This window comes from Oryzias melastigma, linkage group LG19 (genome assembly GCF_002922805.2).
Source record: "Oryzias melastigma strain HK-1 linkage group LG19, ASM292280v2, whole genome shotgun sequence".
NCBI lineage: Eukaryota > Metazoa > Chordata > Actinopteri > Beloniformes > Adrianichthyidae > Oryzias > Oryzias melastigma.
In genome coordinates this window covers 23,646,480-23,671,076 of record NC_050530.1, presented here as the reverse complement: position 1 = coordinate 23,671,076, position 24,597 = coordinate 23,646,480, and the positions used below count along the sequence as shown (strand labels likewise).

Here is a 24,597-nt window from a genome sequence, read left to right as displayed (position 1 = left end):
AAGTCAAACCTGAAACTCAGCCAAAAAGGTCTTCTTATTCTCTTTCTTTCTGTCAATCATTTATTATTACTCACATAAACATTTCCTCTGCCTTTTTTCACATTTCTTCCACCCACACACTTTATTCATGAATTCCTCCTTTCCTTCATCCTTCCCTCATGGAGTCTTATCCATTCTTCTGCTCATTGCCCTTACATCTCTCCAACCTCTGAACCAAGGGTCCCTAAACTTTGTCTTGCGAGGACCACATAACTGTTTTCTTCTCTAATGTGGAGCCGGGGTGAATTTGTACAGAAAAAGTGTAACAATTCCAGCCTAAACGTAAATATTTGAATTTGGCTGCTGAAGATGCTAGTGCTGATAGCTGAAGATGCTTAAATTGATAGCTAAAAACGCTGAAGCTGACAACTAGCTAAAATATAGCAAAGTGCCAAAATAGCCGAAAAAGAATGAAAAAAAAATTGAAATGAGCTAAAACAGCTAGCAGGTAGCTGAAAATCAGCTAAACCCTAAAATAGCCCAGACAACGAAGAAGTTATTTGCTGAAAACAATGAAGCTGATAGCTAGCTAAAATATTTGTGAAGTGCCAAATTATCATAAAAAACTCAAAAAATTCTAAATGAGCAAAAACAGCTAGCATGTAGCTTAAAAATAAGCTAAATGCCAAATTAGCCTAAAAAAACTGGAAAAATGTCTAATTTAGCTAAAGCAGCTAGCATGTAGTTGAAATATCAGCTAAACCCCTAAATAGCCTAGAAATCCTTAGTAACTGCCAAAACAGTAGAAAAAGCTAACATTGCGAGAGCTGACTACTTTCATAGCTGAAAGAGCTGAAGAGCTATATGTCCAAAAAAAAAAACAGAAGCAAAATAATAATAATAAAGAAACAAAGAAAAAGTGAATCACTATAGAGTGAGTGCATGCACACTATTAAACCAATAAATATTCTCTCCTCTCCATCATAGTTCAGACTGCAGAAGAGTGGAATAAAAAGTCACGTTCTATGTGGTTCTCGACCGACCAGATTTACAAACAAAAATAAATATAAATTATTTGTCGATGATAGTGTTGGGGGGGCAAGTGTGGAGGAGGTCCGTAGTTTGGGGACCCTTCCTCTAAACCAAAGGTGTCCCAATCCAATGTTGCCCCCATGACACACAGTTGCAGGATTTTTCCCTTCGATGTGGCAGTCCCCTCACAGCGAGTCACCCCCCACCTCCCTGCTGTGTTTGTCCCGGACAGCAGCTAGCTTGTCCCTGACACTTTCAGAAAAGTGCATCTGCCGCCGCTCTCACTGCTCCAGTGTTCATACGATGACTGTGGAAAATGACTTTCCCAACCTGGAACTGAGAACAGCTCGAGTGTTTGTGTTTTTCTACCATGAAACGGCTTAGGAAGCTGACTGTTGCAGCCCTCGCAGGCTGGCACCGCGCTGCGGCACGCCGCCACTGTCACTTGCTGCTACTTCGCTGTCATCTGCCAAAACTGCAAGGTTTGTCTGGCACAGCAGAAGTTTGTTGAAACAACAAGCTGAGGAGTTCCCCAAAGATTCTACCCAAAAGTGAAGCCTTCTCTACCTTTGGATCTGTTGGGGGAAGAAACACGAAGGTTGTGCAGAAACCATGTTCTCTGCACTTCAAAAGAAGGAAAGCAGCTAAACGCTGCTCTGGAGGAGCTCTGCTCTGCTCCACCTGCCTCACCCTCCTCAGGCTGTTGTGAGACGGGAGGCCTGTCGGCTTGAATCAAGCAGCAGAAACTGCTCTGCAGATGCCGGGTCACATTATGTGACACAAATTTTCCCAACAGACTTTGGTGGGAGGTGGCTGGAGTTGTGGATGCTCTGGTCATCAGGAATGCGATGGTACTGCAGTCATGCCCATGAAACCCCGGGCAGGGGGTGGGGGGTGGGACAGCTGGGCACAGCTGCTTCATCAATCACAGCCTGTGTGTTGGCTGCTGAGAAACCTGGCTCTGAGCAGCCATTCAGCACTCAGGAAGTGAGGACACAGCACGGAGCGGGGAAGTCTTACCAGCCTGAAAAAAGAACAGAAATTATGAACGGATCCCTGAAGGTAAGCACGAGAAAGTAACTCTGTGTTTGCTCATCGGCTTGGTCGCAGTTCACATGAGGACGTTCTGATACTTAATACTGTTCACTGGATTTTACTGGGTTCATTTTATTCATAATGAATACTGGCTACTTCTGAAACGTCTGGATTGAAGTTCAAGAGCAGAACATGTGAGAGCCACCAGCTCAGACACACTCACAGAGGCAAAAAGAAAGTTAGGAACTGAAATTATAATGAAAAGTTTATGTGAAATGTTTCTCTGAAATATGAAAGAATGCAAACAGAAATGCAACAAACGGTATTGCACTTGAGTGTGATGTGAGGTAGAAGGAGGACTGGATGATCCTATTGGTTTGGGTTTCACAGACTGGCCGCTGACGCCACGTCAGGTGGATCATCTCTGTTAACCTTCTGCTCAGTCAAAGGATGCAGATCAAGGAGATCTCACCTTGATGTAGGAGAGCTAAATCAATGATCTACTGATCCCTCTTGCTGACCTGCTGAAGCTCCTCCCACCGTGCTGCAGAGCAGCTGCTGTTCTAACTGTACAGTAAGAACCCTCTGGACAGCTGTGAGCGTTTCTCAGCAGAGCTGGAGGTTGTCTTGTGTGTCTTCTTTAGTCCTCTAACTTTTTTGATGATATGAGTTGTGCTGATGCCTCATTTCCACTGATCGGACTGGACCGGGCTGAACTGGAGTTTTGACCGTTTCCATTGCAAAATGGACCCGTTAAGCAGGATCGACTGGTACCATGTCTGGCTCCCTGTTGGTCATAGGTCCATAGAAAAATGCAATGGACCCGTGAGGGCGGAGCTTCTGTTAACACACGACGTAACCCACAGATTGGTAGAAAAGTTTCACAACAGCAGGAAGCATCCAACCAGCGATTTTCTCGACTCAAGATCCAAACTAAAAGTGTTGTTCTCTTTTCGTCAGGATTCTCCTTCGACCTCCACAATCTTCTTGCATAAATGATAAATTCTTTACATACAGTATTCCTCCTTATTCACGGGGGTGGGGGACTGAAGACACGCCGAATCCACAAATACGGAGAACCCACCCCCCACACACACCAGTTTTCATCTGTGTCTCACCTGACCCCCGCGGCCAAAGAATGTCTGTGATCGATCAATACATGCGGGTAATTTTACAGAAGCAGAAGGTCGGTATATAATCAATAGCTGATTGCTAAACTAAACAGAATAAATAAAACTGGTTATCCCTGCCCTTAGACCCTTCCTCCTGGTAAGGAAAAACTCCTAAAAAAACCTGAGTCAAGAAAAAAAAAGAAACCTTAGGGATGTCCACATGAGGGAGAGATCCTATCCCAGGATGGACAGGAGATTTACCAGAACTGTTAAATAAGAATTAGCTCATCTAACTCTACAACTACATGTTTAAATAGTCAGCAAATGGGCTTCATCCAGATGGGCTGGGGGACAGCTGGGGGATGTGAGACGTGCCAGAGGCGAGGTCCACAACAAGGACAGACGAGCCACTGGCACGTCTCACACTCCGAGACGCGAAACGAGCCAGAGGCGAGGTCCACTGTCAGGAACAGTGGTTCCTGATCATGCGTGGTAAAACATTCCTTGAAGAACATTAGAGTATTGCTCAACATGTGCTTTGATGGTCCAACACTAAATTGAAACTCTCACTGGAAAAGCCCACTGGAATTCCCCGGACCATTGTAAACCGGTCAAAAGAGGAGTGGTCTGGTCTGGACTGCTCAGTGGAAATGAGGCATTATACACTCCCACAAATGTAATGTCTGTATTACGGTCAACCTCCTCATCGAGGATGTTCAGGTCTGGATGACGGGTACTGCTCAGTCTCTGGAGGTCTGGATGACGGGTACTGCTCAGCCTCTGGAGGTCCGGATGACGGGTACTGCTCAGTCTCTGGAGGTCTGGATGACGGGTACTGCTCAGCCTCTGGAGGTCCGGATGACGGGTACTGCTCAGTCTCTGGAGGTCTGGATGACGGGTACTGCTCAGCCTCTGGGGGTCTGGATGCATTCTTTGGTTTTCTGGTGTTGTTTTTCAGATTTGCTATCACACAATGCCACCAATATTAGTGATCAGTCTCACTACAGCTATGCCATCAGCAAGTTTAATAACTGAGTAGGTTGAATGTTGTGTGTGTTCAGTGTAAATAGAGCTGGGCTTAGAATGTGGCCCTGGGGAACTTCCCCTCTTTACTCTCATCTTCTACTTCTACTGGTATTATAATGAAAGGAACTTGAAAGTGATACAAGCCATAAGTAACAATGCAATTCTGAGACAGCGAGGCTTATTCAATAAATTACTTATGATTAACAGTGACACGTAATCTATAATGTTCTACAGCTTAAAAGTCATTTGCACAACTCTGCATGGCACAAATGATTATTTTGAGTGTTTTAAGTTTGCATTTACCTCACTGAGTCACACCTGGTGAGGCTAACCAGGACTTTACTAAATTGTAGAGCTGCATCTTCAAATCCGCAAAATATTTAAGTTCAATAACTGTGGAACATGATGGCAGTGATTCTCATGAATTACTTCTGTTTGAAATCAAAGACACTAGAGAAAGTGTTCTAGCAAGACTAATCCTGAGGGAAGGCTTATTTACTTTTTGTGTGGAAACTGAAGTATCAAACCTACAGCAATGCTCCACATTTCTCTTTGGGTTTGAGTTAAAAAGATCTGCAGCAAGTCAGGGGAGGAAAGAGAATATGTTAGAAAAGAAGAACGCTCCATTTTCCCTCCTCTGTTGCACTTGTCTGCTTTTTGTCCTTTAATTCCTGCAGTGCAAATACACCCCGGTGTGTTCCTTTTTTTTGTCGCTCTCATCTGCTCCTTTTCTTCTTTACAGTTGACTAAACACAAACTTGATGAGTCCCAGTGGCTCTCCTTCTCCCTTCAGTTGCTGGGTTCTTGTGGGTATGAAGCAGAAGGCGAGCGCCTGGCTGACGAGCCCACTCTGAGACTGTAGAGCTCCAAACATATGAGAGGCAGATCACATGATCTGTCAGGCTGCTTCTGTGTCACAAGCGTGTAGGTGCGCGTGGTTTAGTCACTTTAGGGGAGTCTCTGTGAAAGTAAAAAGAGCAAATCTCTGACGAGGGTTGCTGTGTGCTGCTACATGTGAAGCTGCAGTCATGTTTGTTGACAAGCTTTTTAGTGGTTCTCTCTTGTTTGCACACACATGGATGGTTGAGCATCATAACTACATGCTCTCAGCTCATCTTACGGAAGTCACTCACAAGCAAATGTAAAACACAAAGCACCAGCTACAGATGCGTAGGGCAATCAGCCCCGGCTTTACATAGCACTGTGGGAGCTCATTACTGTATTCTTTGGACTGGAAAATGTCTGTCAGGGAGGATTCATTAAAGCCAACCTGCTGCAGCAGCGCCTGGCAGTGCTGTAATGAGAGGTCTGCGACAAGTGCTTCAGACTGGACAGGTGAAGGATCAGTGGGGGTCTGCAGTGCAGGTGGAGGCTGTTGGTGCTGAGTCGGACGTTGTCCTCCAAGCCAGCTTCACCAAACGCTGAAGCTGTAAACATGCAGGAAAACAAATGTGCACTGGAATTCCTTTTCATTAGATTTACACATATACTGTTTTAAAATGCAAGTTCCCCATTAAACCTGTGTAAACACTTACTTATCCGACAGTCACGAAACTGCAGGTTTCTGGGCTGTCTGGGTCCATAGACCAGGGCTCTGCAACCTGCAGCTCCAGATCCACATGAGGCTCTTATCTCTCCATGGAGGTTCTTTGTTCAAACATAAAATAAGTCATGGAGACTGCTGACCCAGCCATGTCGACCTTCTGAGACAGCATCTCCCCCTAACCAAAACTACATAAAGAAAACAAATAAACAAAGACTGTAAACTAAGACTACCAAGATCCAACCCCAAACTAAAATAACAAAACCCAGCAAAACACAGCTGAGGACAAAGAGGAGAAAGAACAAAAAAAGGAAAAGTATAATAAAATATCAATGTTTTAAAGTAAAGATTATTTAGTTAGCATTTATTTAATTGTGATTCGGTACATGTATAAATGCATGTCTGAGGTTCACATAGATGATAAACTCTGTAGGTTTTTACATCCTGTTGACCTGAAGACGTCTTGTATGTTCAACTCTACCTCCAGAATGAACAGATTTTATATGAAAATCAAGACTTTGGTAAAAAGTTTGATCTTTTGTGAGTTAAAAACACATATTATCTTATGCTGCACAACATTGGTATTAAAAAAAAAAACCAGCAGAGTCTTGTTCAGACAAAGACGTGTTTGGTTTTCGTTTACAACATGTGTCAAAGTCAAGGCCCGGGGGCCGGATCCGCCCCTCAGGGGAATTCTATCCGGCCCTCCAGATCATTTTATTTTATTGTTATTAATGCCCCGATGTTATCTAGCGCTCTTTTCTAACTTGTATAGTTTTGACAAAATATATTTTTATAGAGAGTAAAATATTGAAAGTTATTTAAGGTTTAAGTTGATTTATTCCTGAATAATATTCCTGTCTGTTTATTATTCATACCTATGTTAAAAAATTACGGTTTTAAAGTTTAAAAAATGTAGTTTTAGAGTGTTCAATAAATGTTATTCTGTTCGGCCCGTGATTTAATGTGTGTTTTAGATTTTGGCTCCTGTGTGATTGAGTTTAACACCCCTGGTCTACACATATTGTTTTGTCCCTCATTACTCTCAGGGAATTTGTGTTTAGTTAGTTAACAGTGGATCTAAGCAGCTTGCTGCTGAATCTCAAGGTGGAAAAATGATCAACCATCCATCATTTCCACCATACATTGTTCCCATATTTAACTCACAGTCCTTCGATCAATTCAGTTCAGCTTCAATATTGACTTAACTTTATTCATTTTACTCTAATTTACAGAACTTTTACCAATGATAAAAACAAAAAAGAAGCCTATTTTTTTATAGCTTACCTTCCCCTAATGTCTGTTTTTTTGTTTTTTTTTTTTTGTTTTGTGTTTTCTTTGCTTGGCTTCTTGGTGTGATGTTGTCTCAGATTTTGATGCTTTGGTCTGTGCTCTCAGCTGATCAGTTTTTTTTCTCTTTCTTGGGTTTCAGTCTCGTACGCCGCGTGTGACACGACTCAGCCCGCCACAGCCGGCTCTCACTGACCAGGCCAGCAGGGTTTCCTTTGCGTCTGCCGAGAACTTGGAGACCATGTCGGAGCCAGACATTCCCATCGGTTTTAACCGGATGAACCGGCTTCGCCAGAGCCTGCCGCTGGCCCGCTCGTCTAGCCAAGCCAAGCTGCGGGCGCCAGGTCAGATTCATGAGATGCTCCAGGGCCACATCGGCCAAACAGTCTGCTGTATTCTCAAAAAATGAGACGTGAAGCAGCAAGTGTAGCTTTTTCAGTTCTGTGTCTAGACGGAAGCATTAATATGATGTTATTTACAAGTTGATAACTAAAGAACAACATGACTTTGCTCCACCTGCTATCCAGCAAAAGAAAATAAAAACATACAGCAACGTTATAGTTCAAGTGAAGTCTTGGGGGTCCGTGATGTGACTGGAGCAGACCAAACTTGATTTACAAATGCAACATTTTTGGGCAAATCAATAGAAAAACTGTCTCTTTAGGTCTGTCTCCAAGCATGTTGGATCTAATGTCTGTCTGTCAACTGAAATATCAGTTGTTGTGGTTTATGAAGCAAGTCCTCTATAAATAAAGTACATTTGCATAGACTTAATATTTGTTAGCAATTGTGTGGATATTGTGTGTGTGTACGTGTATGCATGATCACCAATGCATGCAACTTACTTATGACATTTATTTCGCATTTCTCTTTGCCCCCACCTCCCCCCACCACCCAGTTACAAAATGGGTTTATATTAAGACACCCAAAGGACAAAAAACAAACAAAAAAAACATGTGCATATCACTCCAAATTCATTTCTCACTGTAAACCCAGGATTGTGATTTCTGTTGGCATGTATGAGGAATACAGCAACGTTTTCTGCAGCCACTCCAGTTTAGGTCAGTGCTGGACCATCTGCCAAAAAGACATTAGTCATTCTTCTAACACCTTAAGAAGTGGTCCAGGTAAAGGTAAAGGGCTTGTGAGGGTCGGGAACTATTCCTCCTGGACAAGTAGAACAATTTCCATGTTGTTTTCTGCATTTCTTTATCTCTGATGAGCATTAGCTTATGTTGGTTGTGTTAGAGTGAGACTCTAAAGTACATACACACCAGCCGTGTCAACTCGTGTTCAAACAGCCGCTTTTAATGAAAAGTCAATCCAAACGCGTGCACACCAGAATCCTTGGCGTTCACGTCTGGAACGTGTAAGATCGCTTTTTGCTATGCAAGTTTTTAAGTCAGGTCGCGGCTGTACGTACAAATTGGGAACGTATTTAGCGCAGGCTGAAAATTCAACCGGTTGAACATTTTCAGGCTGAATTACAACAACGTGGAATTGTGGCCAATCAGCAACTCATATTTCAGAATATCGTGTCTTTTTAAAACACAGATGTACCAACCGTTGTAAACATGATGAAGAAGCAGACTTTTAATAGATGTAGTTTGTGCCTGGTTGGATTAATACGACTCCATGACAGACATTTAGAGGACCTGTGAAACTGTGAAAACAAGTATGTTTGCTTGAATTTGCTCCGCTTTGACCTTGAGCACCGAGCTTCTGTCTATTTTAGGTGGCAGACTGACACTAATAAAGAGTTAAAACACGAAGGAAGAAGAACCTCCTCCCTGCTGCGACCTGTGTGTATGACGCTGGTCTGGTGTGTATGCCACCAGCTGGATGTGCGTTCATAAAACCATGTATAGTGTGTTCTTGAACGCACCACACGTGGCCACTGTAAGTACCTTGAGGTCTTGCTGGGCGATTTTGGAGAGATTGATGCAGACTCAGATTTGGACAGTTGACGTCTTTAGTGACTTGCTCAAAAGGTAGAAATAAAGATTCAATATAGCTGTTTAAAGTAAGGATTGTTGCACTGACCTTGCATCCATTTTTCTTAACGGGGTTGCCAGAGACTGTAGGGTCATCGTTGGGCAAAGATGGGGTACCCCCTGGACACGTTGCTAGCCTGTCACAGAGCCCATAGAGTTGGAGGGATCGAGATTGCAACATTAACCAGATGGACAGCATAGCTATCTCTGCTGCCCAGGGCCTGGCAGAGCTAGCTGGGTGGCCACCCAGGCTCCCGGTTCCGAGCAGCAGGACTTGATATGCTGGCTCGCTGGTAGGGTTAGGCACCGAAATTAGGTTCCAGGTAGGAAAAGGCTAAGAAGCTGCTGTATTTGGTTCCTCATCTATGTGGTTAGTTTCAATAATACATTTTTATTACTGAAGTACCAAAATTGGCACCAATTAGGAACCAAGACTGAAACCAAAGAACCGCTTTGGCACCGGAACAGAATAAAGCCCAATCGGTGCACAAGACAGAGCTGTGACGTCACCCAGATGCTCCCTTTTAGTAAATAAAATAAAAGAAATACTTGTTCTCATTCATCATCGTGTTTTTAGTGACTTATTGTGTGAGTTGGTTTGTGCTTTATCGCAAAATTATGATTTAATGGAAACAGTATCATTTCAAAACCGTGTTTTTTTCGAAATTCCTAGAATTTCTATAAAGTTTTGCGCAAAGGTGTAACGGAAACACAGCTAGTGACAGGACTCCCTCCACTCCATGCTGCTTCCTAACCGAGCATCCAGCTACACGGCCGTGTTTGATCTGATGGCCTCATGCATCCTCTTCAGATGTCTCTTTGTAATGATCGTTTTCTTTCTTGTACTCTTGCCAGCTTAACTTTCTAATAGGAATTAGACGAGTGATGAAAAAGAATGAGCTTCTTGATTATTTGCTTAAACTTAAAATAGACATTCCTAAAAATATCCAACAATTCAGCTAAAAGAAGAGCTTGTTCAGCACTGTCATGTTTGATCTGACTTATCTCTGCCGTCCTTCATTATATATTTGCAAATGGTTATTTTAAAAGAAGCCAAAGTTGGTTATTAGTACAGTTTTAATGTTGTTTTCTGCTGATTCTCTGAAATCTGATTAGTTTGCAAACAGCTGCTCTTTTTAATCACTGTATTCTGTGTCCGTGTTTGTAAAATAACTTTTGTTGACATGTTAGGACTAATCTGACATCCCGTGTAAACTGAACCACACAAAAGCACTTATCTCATTTGACTGAAGGCATCAACAGCCATCTCACAAACATGGCGTCTCCACTCTTCTTATAAAACCTCTGAATAAAAGCAAACCTGTCATCTTACAGTCCTCTTTAGGTTAACATCAGTACAAAAAATAATCTCCCTCTTTTTCTCTTATCCAATATGATAAGAAGAAGTTTGATGTTTGTAGAATCAATAATTCTCCAATTATTCTGAATGAGACTGTAGGAAAATGCGTATAAAATGAACACATCTGCTGTCCATCCCAAATAAAACTCACATTCCTTCACTATCTTCTAGTGTTATAGAGATCACAACTTCAGATTAGGAATATTAGATCATCCATTTTCCAAAACTTCTTTGTTCCTGGTAGAGGTCCTGGGGTTGCTGGAACCAACCCAGCTCCCGTTGGTGAAGGCGGGATTCACCCTGAACAGGTCACCAGTCTGTTTCAGGGCCACACACTCACTTTTTTTCTACAGATGTTCCTGTATTTTGTTTGTTTTCTTTGTTTCTGTCCTGTGGGGAGAGCGCCGCTCTACTGCGTCTGGTTCTTCCTAATCCTTCCTCTCCACATTCACCTTCTGCCTGCTCAGTAGGAGGATCATAACGCAGACCCTTTGATGGAATCTGTTGACCACTTGGCAGTTAGTGTCGCTACAATGAAGACTCTCTGCCTTCATTGAAGTAATCTGGCCTGAATCAGATAATAATTTTGCTTTTCATGCAGGAACCTTGTTTTAAACTGATGTTTCATAAGTAAATGGATTTGATGAATTAGGCTCAGCTTTTTTGCTGTCTACCATTAAGTTTACCTGAAATGCTCTAGAGTTCCATTGCACAGAGTCATGAGGAGTCATGGCCCGATCACGATATCTTGATTTATCAATATTTTCCCAGCCCATCCTATGAGATCAGTTAATTTCATCTCAAGCTGATTTTCTTCTGAGCGTTTCCTTGAAAATTCTCAGACTGAATTTTAGCTGCTTCCATCTTCTGATGTTTACTACCCAGCTCCACTCCAGCTATCTGTTTTTTTGCTGCGACTGCCCTAATCTGTCTTCCTGCCTGCAGTCAGGGATTCTGCTGTCTGTGCTGCTGCTCTCTTTGCCTCAGGCGTGTTCCTATTAAACCTGAAAGGAAGGTCCCCGACCAGAGTTAAAGCATCAAATATAAATCTGTAAATTGCATGTACAGCTGAAAATGGTTCAGATTTTCTTTTTAATGTAATGTTCATTACTTAAGTGGATCATCTTGCTCTAGCTGTGTCTCTCCACATTTATCATTTACTTGCTTGGAGTATAAGATGGAGAGAAGAGGACGCTTGCTCTGAACAGAAATAAAACAGAGTCTTTGCTGCTTCTCCTGCATGTTGAAACAACATTTCTCAAATAGAAACTTCATTGATCTTTCATCTTGCACCCTCTTCCTTTTTCCTCCCCATCTATCAATGCAGGGATCTTGTTCCTCCAGCTCGGGGAGGAGACTCGGCGGGTGCACCTGACCCATGAGCTGACCAGCCTGGATACCCTAAGAGCACTCATCGTGCACATGTTCCCCCAGAGACTCACCATGGCCATGCTTAGGTAAGACACTAGGAGTTTGGCTTACTGTGCACACAGATTCTTTATCAGCCTGCTTTTATTGAGGCAATCTTTTGCAATAGTGCACTTTTTTTTTACCATAATCATTTAGTTTTAAAGTCAAGAAGGAAAAATGCTGAGAATGACTCTCCTATTTTTAGAGACAATATAAGAATAAATGCTTGCATGTCCGTGCCTCATTAGCTGCTCTAAGCACTGCACCAGGCTAACTCCAACCCGCTCTGCTGTCTAACAGCGGCCCCCCAGGAGTGACTTCAGCTACACCGCCGTCCGAGTTAGCCTCCCTGTTGAGGGCCGTCAAAGTTTAGGAAAGATCAAATGGAGTATTGTATTTGAACGTTCTTTATTTAACAAACAGTACAACAAACTAACAAAAGCAATAAAACAGGGAGACATAAATATGTATGTATAAAAAAGTGTACCAAATCAATCAATGAACGGATGGATATCAATAAATAACTATCACAATAATTTATAATCTATCCCTTCTTTCTTCCCATTTTTCCTCTGAATATGTTATACAGACATACACGTACATACAAACCATTTAGACCCAACAGACCACATAGAATATGTCCCATGCATTAAGTGCATTACCACATTTTAATGTAAGAACATAAGAATTTTAGGAGGATTCTAGAATACATCATTTAAAGTTATTAATGAAAAGAGTCCAAGTGTTTTTGAAAACTGATATAGTATGTCTTTTAGCGGACATACTTTTTTCAAAATGAATGTGTTGTATAGGAAGATTGGACCAATGGTTTGCAGTAATGGGATTGATGAGAATAGTCTTCTTAGCGATAGCCAGAGATATTATACTGGGGATTTGTATTTTATTTGGAGGTTTATTACTTCAGTTGTATTTCCAAGCACACAAAGTGTGGAAGACATAAAGATCTTACAACTTAGAATTTTTTAGTGTTTCTCAGTGACATTGACCCAGAGAGAGTAAACTGGGGGAAACTTCCAGATGGCATACAACAGCAGCCCAGACTGCACTGTGTATGTTAATCTGTCAAGATTAGGTTTATTTTGAACATTTTATGTTGAATGAGACGTGTCCTGTGAATTATTTTGTATTGAATTAATTGAATAATAGTGTATTTAAATTCAAATATTTCAGTAGTTGTGCAACAAACAGCAGGCAGTACACATCAGTAACAGTATAGCTAATAATTCCTGACCTCAAGAATCTGCTGTGCGGATTGTAGATAGTTTAGTTTGGTTGTTTCTGGTCTTGTTCTGAGTTGTTCTTAGCCAGTTTCAGGTTCATCACGGTCCACAGTTATGGCAGCGTCTCTGACTCATAATTGAAAATAAAAGTCAATACTGGAAATGCTTTTTCATTTTCACAATGTAACTGCATTACTTGTCTCTAAAATAAAATAAAAAAGCTAATTCTCCAGACAGCTTTTTCATTGTAATCTTCAACACCGCTCATTCTGTGACATAATTAAAGTGACAAAGCCAATGAAGATTGTTTTCTCATTTTCACATTCTGCCGCGCAACAAGGTGTCTCATAAATCAGTTTGAGTTAGCAGTTCCAAGGGTTGCACCACAATGACGTCAGTGGTCACTCCGGTATGGATCCTATAGCACAAAACCAAACCTGCTGCATGGAGGTCACTGCCCAGAATGCTCATGTGGCCTGGTTACATATTTATCACATCATTGGAAATAAACATCCTCATAATGTGAACTTCAAAACAAGATCATATCAGGTTCCTTGGAAGGGGGTGTGGGGTTGAATCGCTGAAAAATCCTTTTCAGAAAAGCAGACCTACAGCACGTTTCTATTTCCTGTTGTTGCCCTGTGTGCTCTACTCTCTCACACACCTCCATGCTGCGCTAGCAGGAGAACTGTCATGCTAGTTGCTGACCCGGTCACCAGGAGCAGCGTGGGGTTCAGGGTCTTAACCAAGAGAGAGAATTGAACCTGCAGCTAGAGGCGGGCCACTGTACCTCAACAAAAACAATGTCAGTGTCCTTGTGGTAAAGTGTCCGCCCTGAGACTAGAAGGTCGTGGGTTCAAATCCCGGCCGATTCATACCAGAGACCGTAAAATGGACCCAGTGCCTCCCTGCTTAACATTGGGGGGTTAAACCACCAAATGGTTCTCGAGTGCGGCTGTGTCTGCAGCTCACCACTCCCCCAGGGGAGGGGTCAATTGCGGAGAGTATATTTCACACACTGCGGTGCGTGTGATGGAACTTTTATTTAACTGACATGTCTGGAAAACATGCAAACACATTTGATATTCATCTTATTTTATTAATGTTCCCAAATGTAATGAAACAAATCTACCAAAGATCTGCAGCAGGTATTTGCTGCTGGAATAGTCTTTGTATGGCCTTTTTTTCAACAAGTTTTGATTTTTTTTTTTCTCATTATTTTTAACTACGAATGCCTAGGTCCCCCAGCACGGCTCTCCTGATCAAAGATGAGACTCGTAATGTCTTCTATGAGCTGGAGGACCCGCGGGATGTACAGGACCGCTGTGTCATCAAAATTTACTGCAAAGAGCCCATCTATGGCACATACCCCGGACACCACAACCCACACCTGGCCAATGGAGACCTACGGGTAAGTGTGTACCAACACTACACAAAGGGGTGGGGTGTTATTTTCACTGTTTGGTCAGCACCAGTGTTTGTTTACTGCTTTGCTTGGCTTCTGTGAAAGCTGATCTGAACTCTGATCCAAGGAAGACGACTTCTTTATTTGTGCTGAGGACCAATCAATGGAATTTGATCCCACCAGAAAATAGAGTTCTTGGTTTAAATGCAAGTGAATCCTGGTGCGGTTCTTTGAAGCGTGAATGCAGATGGACTAACCAGCTGATCAGTCTCTGAATAACTAAATACTTACATCAGCACAATGGAGCAAAATCACAGAAAGGGATATTTGAAAATATCCATTTGGTCAGCTCTAAAGAGAGTGGTGTGAAAAGAAAAAAAGAAAAAGAAAGAAAATGATTGAAGGTTTGAAGTTGTTGCAGGTGCCTGCCCCTTTCTGTCCCAGAATCCTTTTTCAAAGCAGATGTTGATTCTGTTTAGAAGCATTACCGTACACATCAGTGTGTTCAAACACCACTTAGCTTTAAGTCTTTCTCTCTTTCAGTCTAAGTCATGTGGGTGATCTCCAGAAAAGCTGCCTGGACTCACACCGGTGCTTCCTCATCATCAGTGCTGACTCAGCAGAACGCCAGCAGACTGGTTGTCAGTGATCAGAGATCACAAATTTGGACGTTTCCATGTCTGAGGATGAGGATTCCTGATTTATTCTTAAAGAAACTTTGGCCTTAACTTTAGAAATGTGTGAAAAGGAAACATTTAAAATGATAGCTTTGCTCGCCGACCTGTTGTGTTGTATTTGAATGGAAACAACTAATCTGCCAACCACGTGACTGAAACTTAATGCATTTAGGCATACAGTGCTCATGATGTGTGATAAACAATATATTTAAATGGCTTTCTGAGATGGAACTACGACATTAAATAAGAGATAAAAGCACAGCACATTGTCAGAACAAAATGTAGCCGAGAGATACCAGTCTATGAAAGAAGACACATTTTTAAATAAAAAGAAAAGGTAATAATTTAAATAAATTAGATACTGTAGTTTAATAACGTGAATCCTAAAATATAAGAGATTTAAAAAACAACAATAGATGTAGGAAAACATCCCATCAGAGGAAGAAACATTAACTAGATGACATTAACAACACAAAAGCAGCTTATATTCTAACTGAACGCTCTTCAACACAATAGAAAAAGCTGTTCATCAGTCTGACAGCTGTGCTTGTGGTCCCTGCTATGTGCAGAAACCACTCACTGCTTGAAGGGGTGGCAAACGTTTATGCGGTAGGTGGGCAGTTTCCTGCATTGTGCATCTGCTGATGTAAATGTCAAGTTGTCTCCAGCAGTCCTTTGTAAAGACGGAACCACCCTGCAGCCCCTTCTTTCCTACCACAGCACTTCCTGTCCCCCGCATCAGGGACCTCTTCACCTCACAGGAAAAAAGAAAATGTTAGAGTTCAGCCTTTTCTGAGTTTTCTCCAGAGGTACAGGTGTTGATGGAGAACAGAGTCTGCTCTGTTTCAGCAACATGGAAGACAACTCTTTGTAGATCCTTTTACCAGACTGCTGATTGGTTCCATCTGTGAGCCTGTTCCGTAAAGTCCTCATATATAGTGTTGTTTTCATGGGGAGATTGGCAGAACATACAGCAGGAGGCTGAGAGGACCGCCATGTAGGGAAACAGAGTTGGAGAAGTTATTGCTGAGACTGTGGCCTGTTTACTGAAGATCCCAAATCAGAGAAGGTGGCAGATTTTCATGTGTGTTTGAGAAACCATGGTACTACAAACTGGGCCAGAAGAAGCAAGAAAAGTTAGGTTTTTGTTTTGGAAGTGGTGAGGTTTCATGGATCACAGAGAAAACTAACATTAGGTGATTATATCTCTTGTGTCAATACAAGCCAATCAAGCACTTCATTACTCACTGATTATGTTACCCACAGGAAGGTAATTGTTGAAGCTGGGTATTCTTTAGCATGAGATAAGGAGGAACAGCAGCCTGGAACAGTCTGTCAGAACCTCAGAGAACCAGTGTGTACAGTCATGAAGGGTCCTGTCCGGGATCCCTGCAGGTTGATTTTCATTAGCTATCACACCGAGTAAAAACTCTTCAGGTGAAGTGTTTGAACTTCGTGATTGAAGATATCAAAAGAAGCTTAGATGGAATTAGTGGCTGAAGGATCCTCAAAGCATCGTGCATCTCCTGCTGTAATCTGTGATGTGCTCCATGGAAGTGGCTTCACTGTTATTTATTCCTGCCATGCACCCACACAACCAGTTATCCAAATCCGCTTTAAGGACTTCCAGCCGGGCGGACACTCACATCCTTACAGTATCAGCTGTCAAACTCACTGTGGATGCTCCTTGACCCATGTGCTCCTTGTCAAACAACATGCAAGCAGTGATCTGCTGTTGAGAACAGTTTGTTCCTGACTGAAGTGAAGCTTCACTCCTGATGGCAGCTTCAGTCGACCCACTTGTATGGCTGAAGAAGAGTCAGACCTTTAACAAGATCACAGAGAGCGGAGGACTCTTCTTATTAAGAAACACAAGTGAGAATTCCATCTATTCCGGAAAGTTTGTGTCAAAAATGCAACACATTTTGAACCTCTTTTGATTGATTTCCTTATAGTGTTTTAGAATCAGAATCAGAAAATCAGAAAAACTTTATTGGTCCCAGAGGGCAATTCATTTGTAGACTACCAGTGCAGTTTCTCACACACACAACACAGTCACACCAATGTGTCAGACCATCATAGTTAAATGAGTGCTCCTCAGCTCCGTAACATCAGCATACAGCAATACATCATCTCAGCAATAATCTAAAAAAACATTTTTATCTAAGTTCAACAACGTAATTGCTGAGGGCACAAAAGACTGCGAAAAACAGTTGGTTTTTCGTGCCGGAGCATAAAATCGACGCCCTGAAGGCATCAAAACAAAGTCAGGAGTCAGAGGATGCTGGGGCTGTCCCAGGATGCTCTTGGCTTTCTTCAGCACCTGTACCTTCCACAGAGAGGGAAGGTCCCTCAGTCTAACACCAATTATTTTAGAGCAGCTATTGACAATACCCTGAAGTTTGTTTTTGTCTTTCAAAGACAGACCATAAAACCAGCAAATAAATGAAAATGTTAAAATACTCTCTATAAAAGAACAATAAAAAGTATTAAGAATGGTTTGGTTCACATTAAAAGAGTTCAGGTTCCTCAGCAGGTAAATTCTCTGCTGCCCACGCTTCACAATAGCGTCTGTGTTCAGGTGAAATTTCAGTTTGTTGTCGAATACAGTGCCCAAATATTTGTAGGTCTCGACAATCTCCACCTTCTCCCCATGGATCACACTAACACCATGCGATGTACCCCGTCTAAAATATGTATTTATGTATTTATTTTTTGCTATTTTTCCACCCAGTTTTTAAAATGTTATGTAATTTTATTTATTTTACATTCCAGCTGTGAGACTATCTATTTAAATGAATAAACTTGAGCAAATGTAAATGGAAACTGTCAAAAGGGTTTCATGATAAAGCATAAAATCATTCCAACAGATGAAAAGATACAAACTCTTTTGCAGTCATATTGATGTTTTAATGCATTGTTGAGTTGAAAAACTATGCAACGTACCAGACAAAAGTGCTGAAGCCCTTTGTGTCAGAGCACACCTTCAATGTCATTTACTTAAACCAGCAGTCTTCAACCTGCAGCTCCAGATCCACGTGTGTCTCTTTTATCTCTCCACAGTAACTCTTTGGACAAACAAAGTCAGAGAGACTGCTGACCCAGCCATGTCGACTGTCAGAATCAGCATCTCCCTCTAACTAAAACTACCTAAAGAAAACAAATAAACAAAGCCTGAAAACTAAGACTACCAAGATCCAAACTAAAATAACAAAACCCAGCAGAGTAAGACTGCTGAGGACAAAGAGGGGAAAGAACAAACAATAAATAAATAAAAGAAAAATAAAATAGCATTTTTGTTAAAGTAAGGATTACTTCATCAGGATTTATTTAATTGAGATTAGTTAAATATAGATTTGATGTCTGAGGTTCACATACATGATAAACTATGCATGTTTTCACATCCTTTTGACCTGAAGACGTCTTATTTGTTCAACTCTACCAACAGAATGAACAGATTTTATATGAAAAGCAAAACTTTGGTAAAAGTTTTATCCTATGCTGCACAACGTTGGTTACTAGCTATCCAGATGCACTGAGAGGATCCTGTTTGTTTACAGTCTGCCAACTGACCCCAACATATCCCCTTCCTCATACAAACATGCAATAGGGAGAAGGGGAGGGTGTCTGTATTGCAGTGCGCTGCGGGGGGTGGACTACCTGCCAGTGGCCCTCCTCCTGTGGCCGCTGCATGGATTTGCCCCTCCCCTCGATTTTATTTGCACCGTAGACATTTAGGACCCTTGGTGGGGGGGTGCTTGGACATCACTGCCAGCAAACAGTCGATGTCCTTTCAGTGCCCCTCCCGCCAATTTTAACCGCACCATAGACATGTAGGGCCGCTGGTGGGAGGGTGACGGGGCATCTCTGCGAGAAATCAGGAGATGCCCTGTTAAGGCCTTGCACATTAGTAGTCTACTGGAGGTCATATTGCAGGGCTCTGGCAGTGGTCCTCCTGTTTCTCCACAAAAGAGGAGGTAGTGGTCCTGATGCGGGGTTGTTGCCCTCCTACGGCCTCCTCCACATCTCCTGATGTACTGGCTTGACTCCTGATGGCACCTCCTGGACACTACGCTGACAAACACAGCAAACCTTCTAGCCATAGCTGACATTGATGCGCCGTGGATGAGCTGCACTACCTGGGCCACTTGTGTGGGCTGTAGACGCCGTCTCATGTTGCCACTGGAGTGACAACACTGTCGGCATTCACCACAACATCAGCCAGAACACACAAAGACGAAGATGTCTGTGGTCATTATAGAACCACTCCTTCATAGCAAATGAAAATGATCAGGAAAGAAAAAGTACAGTCAATGATTGTCGTTCAGTGGACACCACGGCGTCACGTCATGGCATCTCTTCAGATCTGATCACTACGGTGAAATGGAGGGAATGATGATCATGAACCTGAGAAGCAAATGTCTTGTTCAGGAACTTCCAGTAAGAGCCTCAGAAAGTTTTAACTCTGGGAAATCAAACTGTGCCGCTAGCTTGGTTTGGATGTTTTATTTTTTCCATTTATTTACAGCTGGACTAATTCAAACCTTTTCATTAGTTTTATTTATTTATTTTTATTTAGTTGTTTTTTCTCTGTGAAAGCACGGGTTTTCTTAATTACACTTTGATAGAAGAAATTACAAATCTGTAATTAAAATGTCCCAGAAGGCTGCTTTTACAGGAGGAAATACATTTTGAGGTAAATCAATTAAATTACAGAAAGGCGGACATATGTCGGGCTCACTTAGTGAAAAACCGATCTGCATGTTAAACAGCTTAAATGAAGTGAATGCTGTTGACTCCCAGGTGTTTTTTTTTTCTCGTCTTTTGACACATTTGGTTTTGCAGACAAACAGCCCTGGGCTTTTTGTTTACATGCCTCGTTGTGTGATTGCGTTCCAGCTTGCTGCTGTGCATGATTTGCAGCTGCCCGCAAATGTTCTGGAGGTCAGCTGTTCCCACAGGATCTTTTCCAATCTTCAACTCGCCTCTGAAATCTTCCGAGCGTTTTATGACTTTATCGAGCCTGGAGGCTTACCTTGAGAGTGATGTGTGTGAGGAGCGCAGTAGCTGCTTCTCATGTCACCAAGGTGAGCACTGGGTTGTGAGTGTGTCACAGGCTGTGTGAAACCATGTCAGGCATACTGACTGGAGTTTACGCTACCTAACACAATAGTGTTCTGAAAATGGGTTACCCACCTGCTCACCTGCCATTAAGAAACACACCCCTCTTTAGACTTAGACTTAGCTTTATTGATCCCTTTGGGACGGCACCCTTGGGGATATTAGGTTTTCAGCAGCTTACAAAAAAGTATACAAAATAAAAATCTCAATGTACAAAGTATACACTAGAATTATACAGAAATGGGATAATATGGACAAAATTAAGCTCCTTTCAAACAAAAAGAGCTAATTTTAAAGATCCTTACCCTCTAACAAACATCAAACATGTTTTTAACAGAAAAAAGTTTTAACCAGGAGTCCCTGCGACAGACTGGCGACCTGTCCAGGGTGAACCCCGCCTTCACCCATCAGTAGCCGGGTTAGGCTCTGGCACCCCGCGACCCGAAAGGGACAAAGCGGTCAAGAAGATGAAAGAAAAATTGGTCCCTTCTAAAACCAGCTGCCTGTGGGCATTTGAAGAACTTGAACAACTGAAAATCTGGTTTGGTTACAAATTTATAAATGGAATGAAAGTGCTTTTATGGAACGAAGTGAAGTTTCCAGTGGACATCTTCAACAGACACGTCAGAGGTTGGGAGGTCTGGAAGGTTAAAGGATGTTGCTGATGCAAGGCTGTTGCTAAGATACAAGTCCGAGGAAAATTGCATTGAAGCCTGACATGGGTCTGTCCACAGACTGTTGTTGCAGGGCTCTTTTGGGTTATTGTGTGGATTTATTGGCTTTTCAATTTGCATTGTCTCCTGGAGATGGTTTTGTGCGTCATGAGCACTTAGAGTTGTCTTCTTTTGTGTTTGCTTGCTTAATCTATTTCTCCTGTCTGGTAGCCTCCAACATTTCTCCTGCTGGTTTCTTTATGTGCTGCTGCTTTTCTCTCTGACATTTTGGGAGCATTCCTGAAAGACATTTTTCATGCTTGGCTCATCAATAAGCTATCAAGCACAACAGAAACAGCGTTAAAGGAGGATAGGCAAATTAGAGTTATTCATGTCAGTCATGAAACTGGGAGCTGTGAGAACAACCACTGCTTCTGAAACCCACTGAAGACAGGGATAAAGCAAAATAAGAGAAAAGTGTTGATAAAAGATGACATTTTTAATAGAAAACCAACCAAACAAGATGCTTTTAAAACTGTAGATTTATTAAGCAGCAGGTGTATAAAGTCAGACCTCAGAGCCAGTTTTCTTCCTGCATTTGTAGCATCAGCAGCTGCAGCAGAACTCTCCCTGTGTAACTCGCTCGGATTCAGGCCACCATCCAGACCAGTACCTGCTTTCACTCCAAGATAAATCCTTACATGTTTGATGCACATACGGTCACTAAACACTTTATCAGGTACACCTGTTTATTCTACTGTTCATACAAATATTTTACTAGCTGATCAACCACCCACCTCTGCAAAACACAAACACTCACCTGAGCACAGGTGTCAGCTCACCTTTGCACTAATAGTATGCTTGACAGAATGAAAGGCTTTATTTGTGTTGGTTTGTATGATCAAGTGTGTGTGAACTGCATTTGTTTTGTGTACATTTTGACTAGTTTACATGTGAAGACTATTTTGCCCCCCCAACACACACATCTCAATCCTCTTCTTTTCCTTTTCCAACAGAAAAGGAAAAAAAGAGATACAAACATAATTAATATGAATTAGTTTAGCATAAAATACAAAAGGGCTTTATACAAATATACACCTTGCGTGTCATAAGATCAATAACCCTGTTGTGACGGTAAAATCTGCCCAAGGCTCTCAGCCCGCATCTGTTTGCTCAGGTGTTGGGCAGGACAAGTTAAAAAAAATAATGAAGTTAAGGAAGTATTTTCCTTGATTTATCTTTCTTTTTTTAGTTTCTCATGTTGTGGTTTGAATGCATAAACATGCCGGCACCATGAGTGCATACTGGCAATAGGAGTCTCTCCCCTGCTGAACCCTGCCGCTCATGTTCAGGTGTGACCACCTGATGAGCGTTCAACACTCGTGTTGTTGTAAATCGCGATTCTGGCTCAAACCTGTACGACTGGATTGATCAAATATTTCTGGTTGTTATTTTTGCACCGCTAATGTTAGCTTGAGGCTGTAAGTTCACGCGTGAGTGTGGCAGCGCGCAAACGGAGCTCTCAGCAACTGGTGGGACAGTTGACTCGCCCTGCTGCTAAAATAGAGCAGCGTAAGATCTACACACGTCACATGCACATGAATTATGCAGGCGGCTATTACAGTAGATCTCACTTCTGATAAGACATATTGTCATTAGACACTGAGAAGCATTTAGACTATAACCTATATAAGTGTTTTGTAGCATTTAGAGCTAGCTCCATTGTAAAATCAAGGCCACTCCTATTTTTCAGGGGCGTGGGGTTTAAAAGATGAATCAAGTTTTTTATCATTTTCATTTCAGACTGTCAGAAAACCTCCACCTCTCTAGATGTTCCTCCACCTGCTCTCACTACACATCACAATATCATCTACAAACATCAGATCCTCAGAGATTCCTGTCTAACCTCATCTGTCAGTCTGTCCATCTCCACAGAAACAAGAAGGAGCTCAAAGCTGATCCTTAGTTCCTCCTCCACCTTCACTGTCTTCTGGCTCATCCATGTCCTCAAGGACTCCTGTGTACCTCTATGATCTGTTAGTTTAATAGTCTATAATTATGAAAACTAGAAGCCCCCCCCCCACCACCACCACCACCACCATGACATCTAGAACAGCACATGAACCCCCGGCAGCATCTGGCAGAATTGAGGTAGAACTTTATAAACAGCATTTTTTTTCTTTCATCAGTGAAGAATGAGCTTCTCATCAATCTCTTAATTTTATCCTTCACTGATGAACAGATTCTTTTTTAGTCCCTTCCTTTTTTACTCAGATACATTATTCAAAGCGTGCACTACAGCTACAGAAAGTTTTTGTGCAGTGTTCCTCCTCTGGATGAAGCACTTCTCATCCCACTCCTCAAATCAGACTTTCCTGTCTCCTGATTTATTTTTGCATTTTCTGTGTCTAGATTAGCTAAGCCAACCCACCTTTTTGCTTGAATATTTTTTGATGGCCAAAATGCATTTTTACAGATTAAAAAAGGCTGAATATTGTGAAAAACACAGAAATGGCGTTTATTGTGAAATAACTAAAAATGTGTGCTTGATTTTGAAAATATTCATATAATCTGTAGCTACACACATCTCAAGGTTAGGGTCTGAACAATGTTTTAGAATAGCATTTATACTTTAGCCTATAAAAATGACACCGATATAAAAATACATAAAAAAACTGAAAATAAGTGCTTTTCATTTTTTCATCAATATCATCTCTTCATAGTGACAGATGTTTCAATTTTTCATTTTAAAGCACAGATTTTCTATAAAGTATCTCAGTCATGCAGGTGATGTCATGAAGCTGAGTCGTGGTACCTTGACTTAAAGTATTATTTCTTTGGAACATTTCACCTCTCGTCCAAAGAGCTTTATGCTCGTTACTTCCATGTTTTAATGTAAGACTGTTCAGTCATTTCGGTTTGTAGAGTCAAGAGCAAAGTGGGGCTAACATGAACATAGCTTCAGAGTTTTTAGAGTTCAGTAGATGTCTTCTGTCAGACTGACTTCTGTGACTTTTTCTTCAGAAAGACAAAAAATACAAAAATAAATAATTTTGTGTTTGCATTTCTGGGTATTTCTCCTTTTAAACCTGTCACTCAAAGTGCCCGAGAAAAACTCTGAATTCCTGAGACTTGCTTACGTCACCGGAGAAGATAATATAACGTCCCACTTCTGTGCTGTAAAGGATTGTAATTCAGTGAAAGGCCAGACTGATGTTAGCTTTCATTATTTTCCCTAGGAATCTGAGGAAAAATGAATTGGATGTATTGGTCACAGAAACCTCAATAAATATTCGATTATTTGTGGAAAAAGAAACATTTTTCAACTGGACGGAGAAAGAATCAGAGTTTTGTAAGGTGTTACTGTTGAAGAAGGATGCAGTACACAGTCAGACAGCCTGCACTTTCACCAGTAGGTTTTTTTTTAGGCTGATGTTTTTGTATGTATTTATATGTGACGAGCAGAAAAAGTGACTGAAATTCATGTTGACTGGATGTCACAGGTGCAGCGCGTTATTGCATTGCCCGCTCGTGGTTCAGTTGTGTCCAAGATGGGATTTTTTAAGTTGGTCTCACATATTTGAATAGAAACTGAAAGTAAAATCCCATATCACAAATATGCTGTCCGTGTTTGATCCAACCCGTGGAGGAACGGCGAGCTGCAGCAGCGCCGCTGCTTTGTTTATAGCAGCTCCATTCAGGATCCACCAGGTGGTTTA

The 24,597-nt window shown here is 41.7% G+C and overlaps 1 protein-coding gene across 7 annotated transcripts in view; it reads left to right on the top strand.

The window, feature by feature from the left end:
• LOC112154554 (SRC kinase signaling inhibitor 1) overlaps window positions 1-24,597 on the top strand; it is a 140,045-nt gene that overhangs the window by 78,979 nt on the left and 36,469 nt on the right. For all 7 annotated transcript variants that reach the window (XM_036217218.1, XM_036217220.1, XM_024285577.2 and 4 more), the window contains 3 exons: window positions 7,160-7,361; window positions 11,699-11,828; window positions 14,262-14,433. In XM_036217218.1, the coding sequence (XP_036073111.1) occupies window positions 7,160-7,361; window positions 11,699-11,828; window positions 14,262-14,433 (504 nt within the window). The remainder of the gene's footprint in view (window positions 1-7,159; window positions 7,362-11,698; window positions 11,829-14,261; window positions 14,434-24,597) is intronic.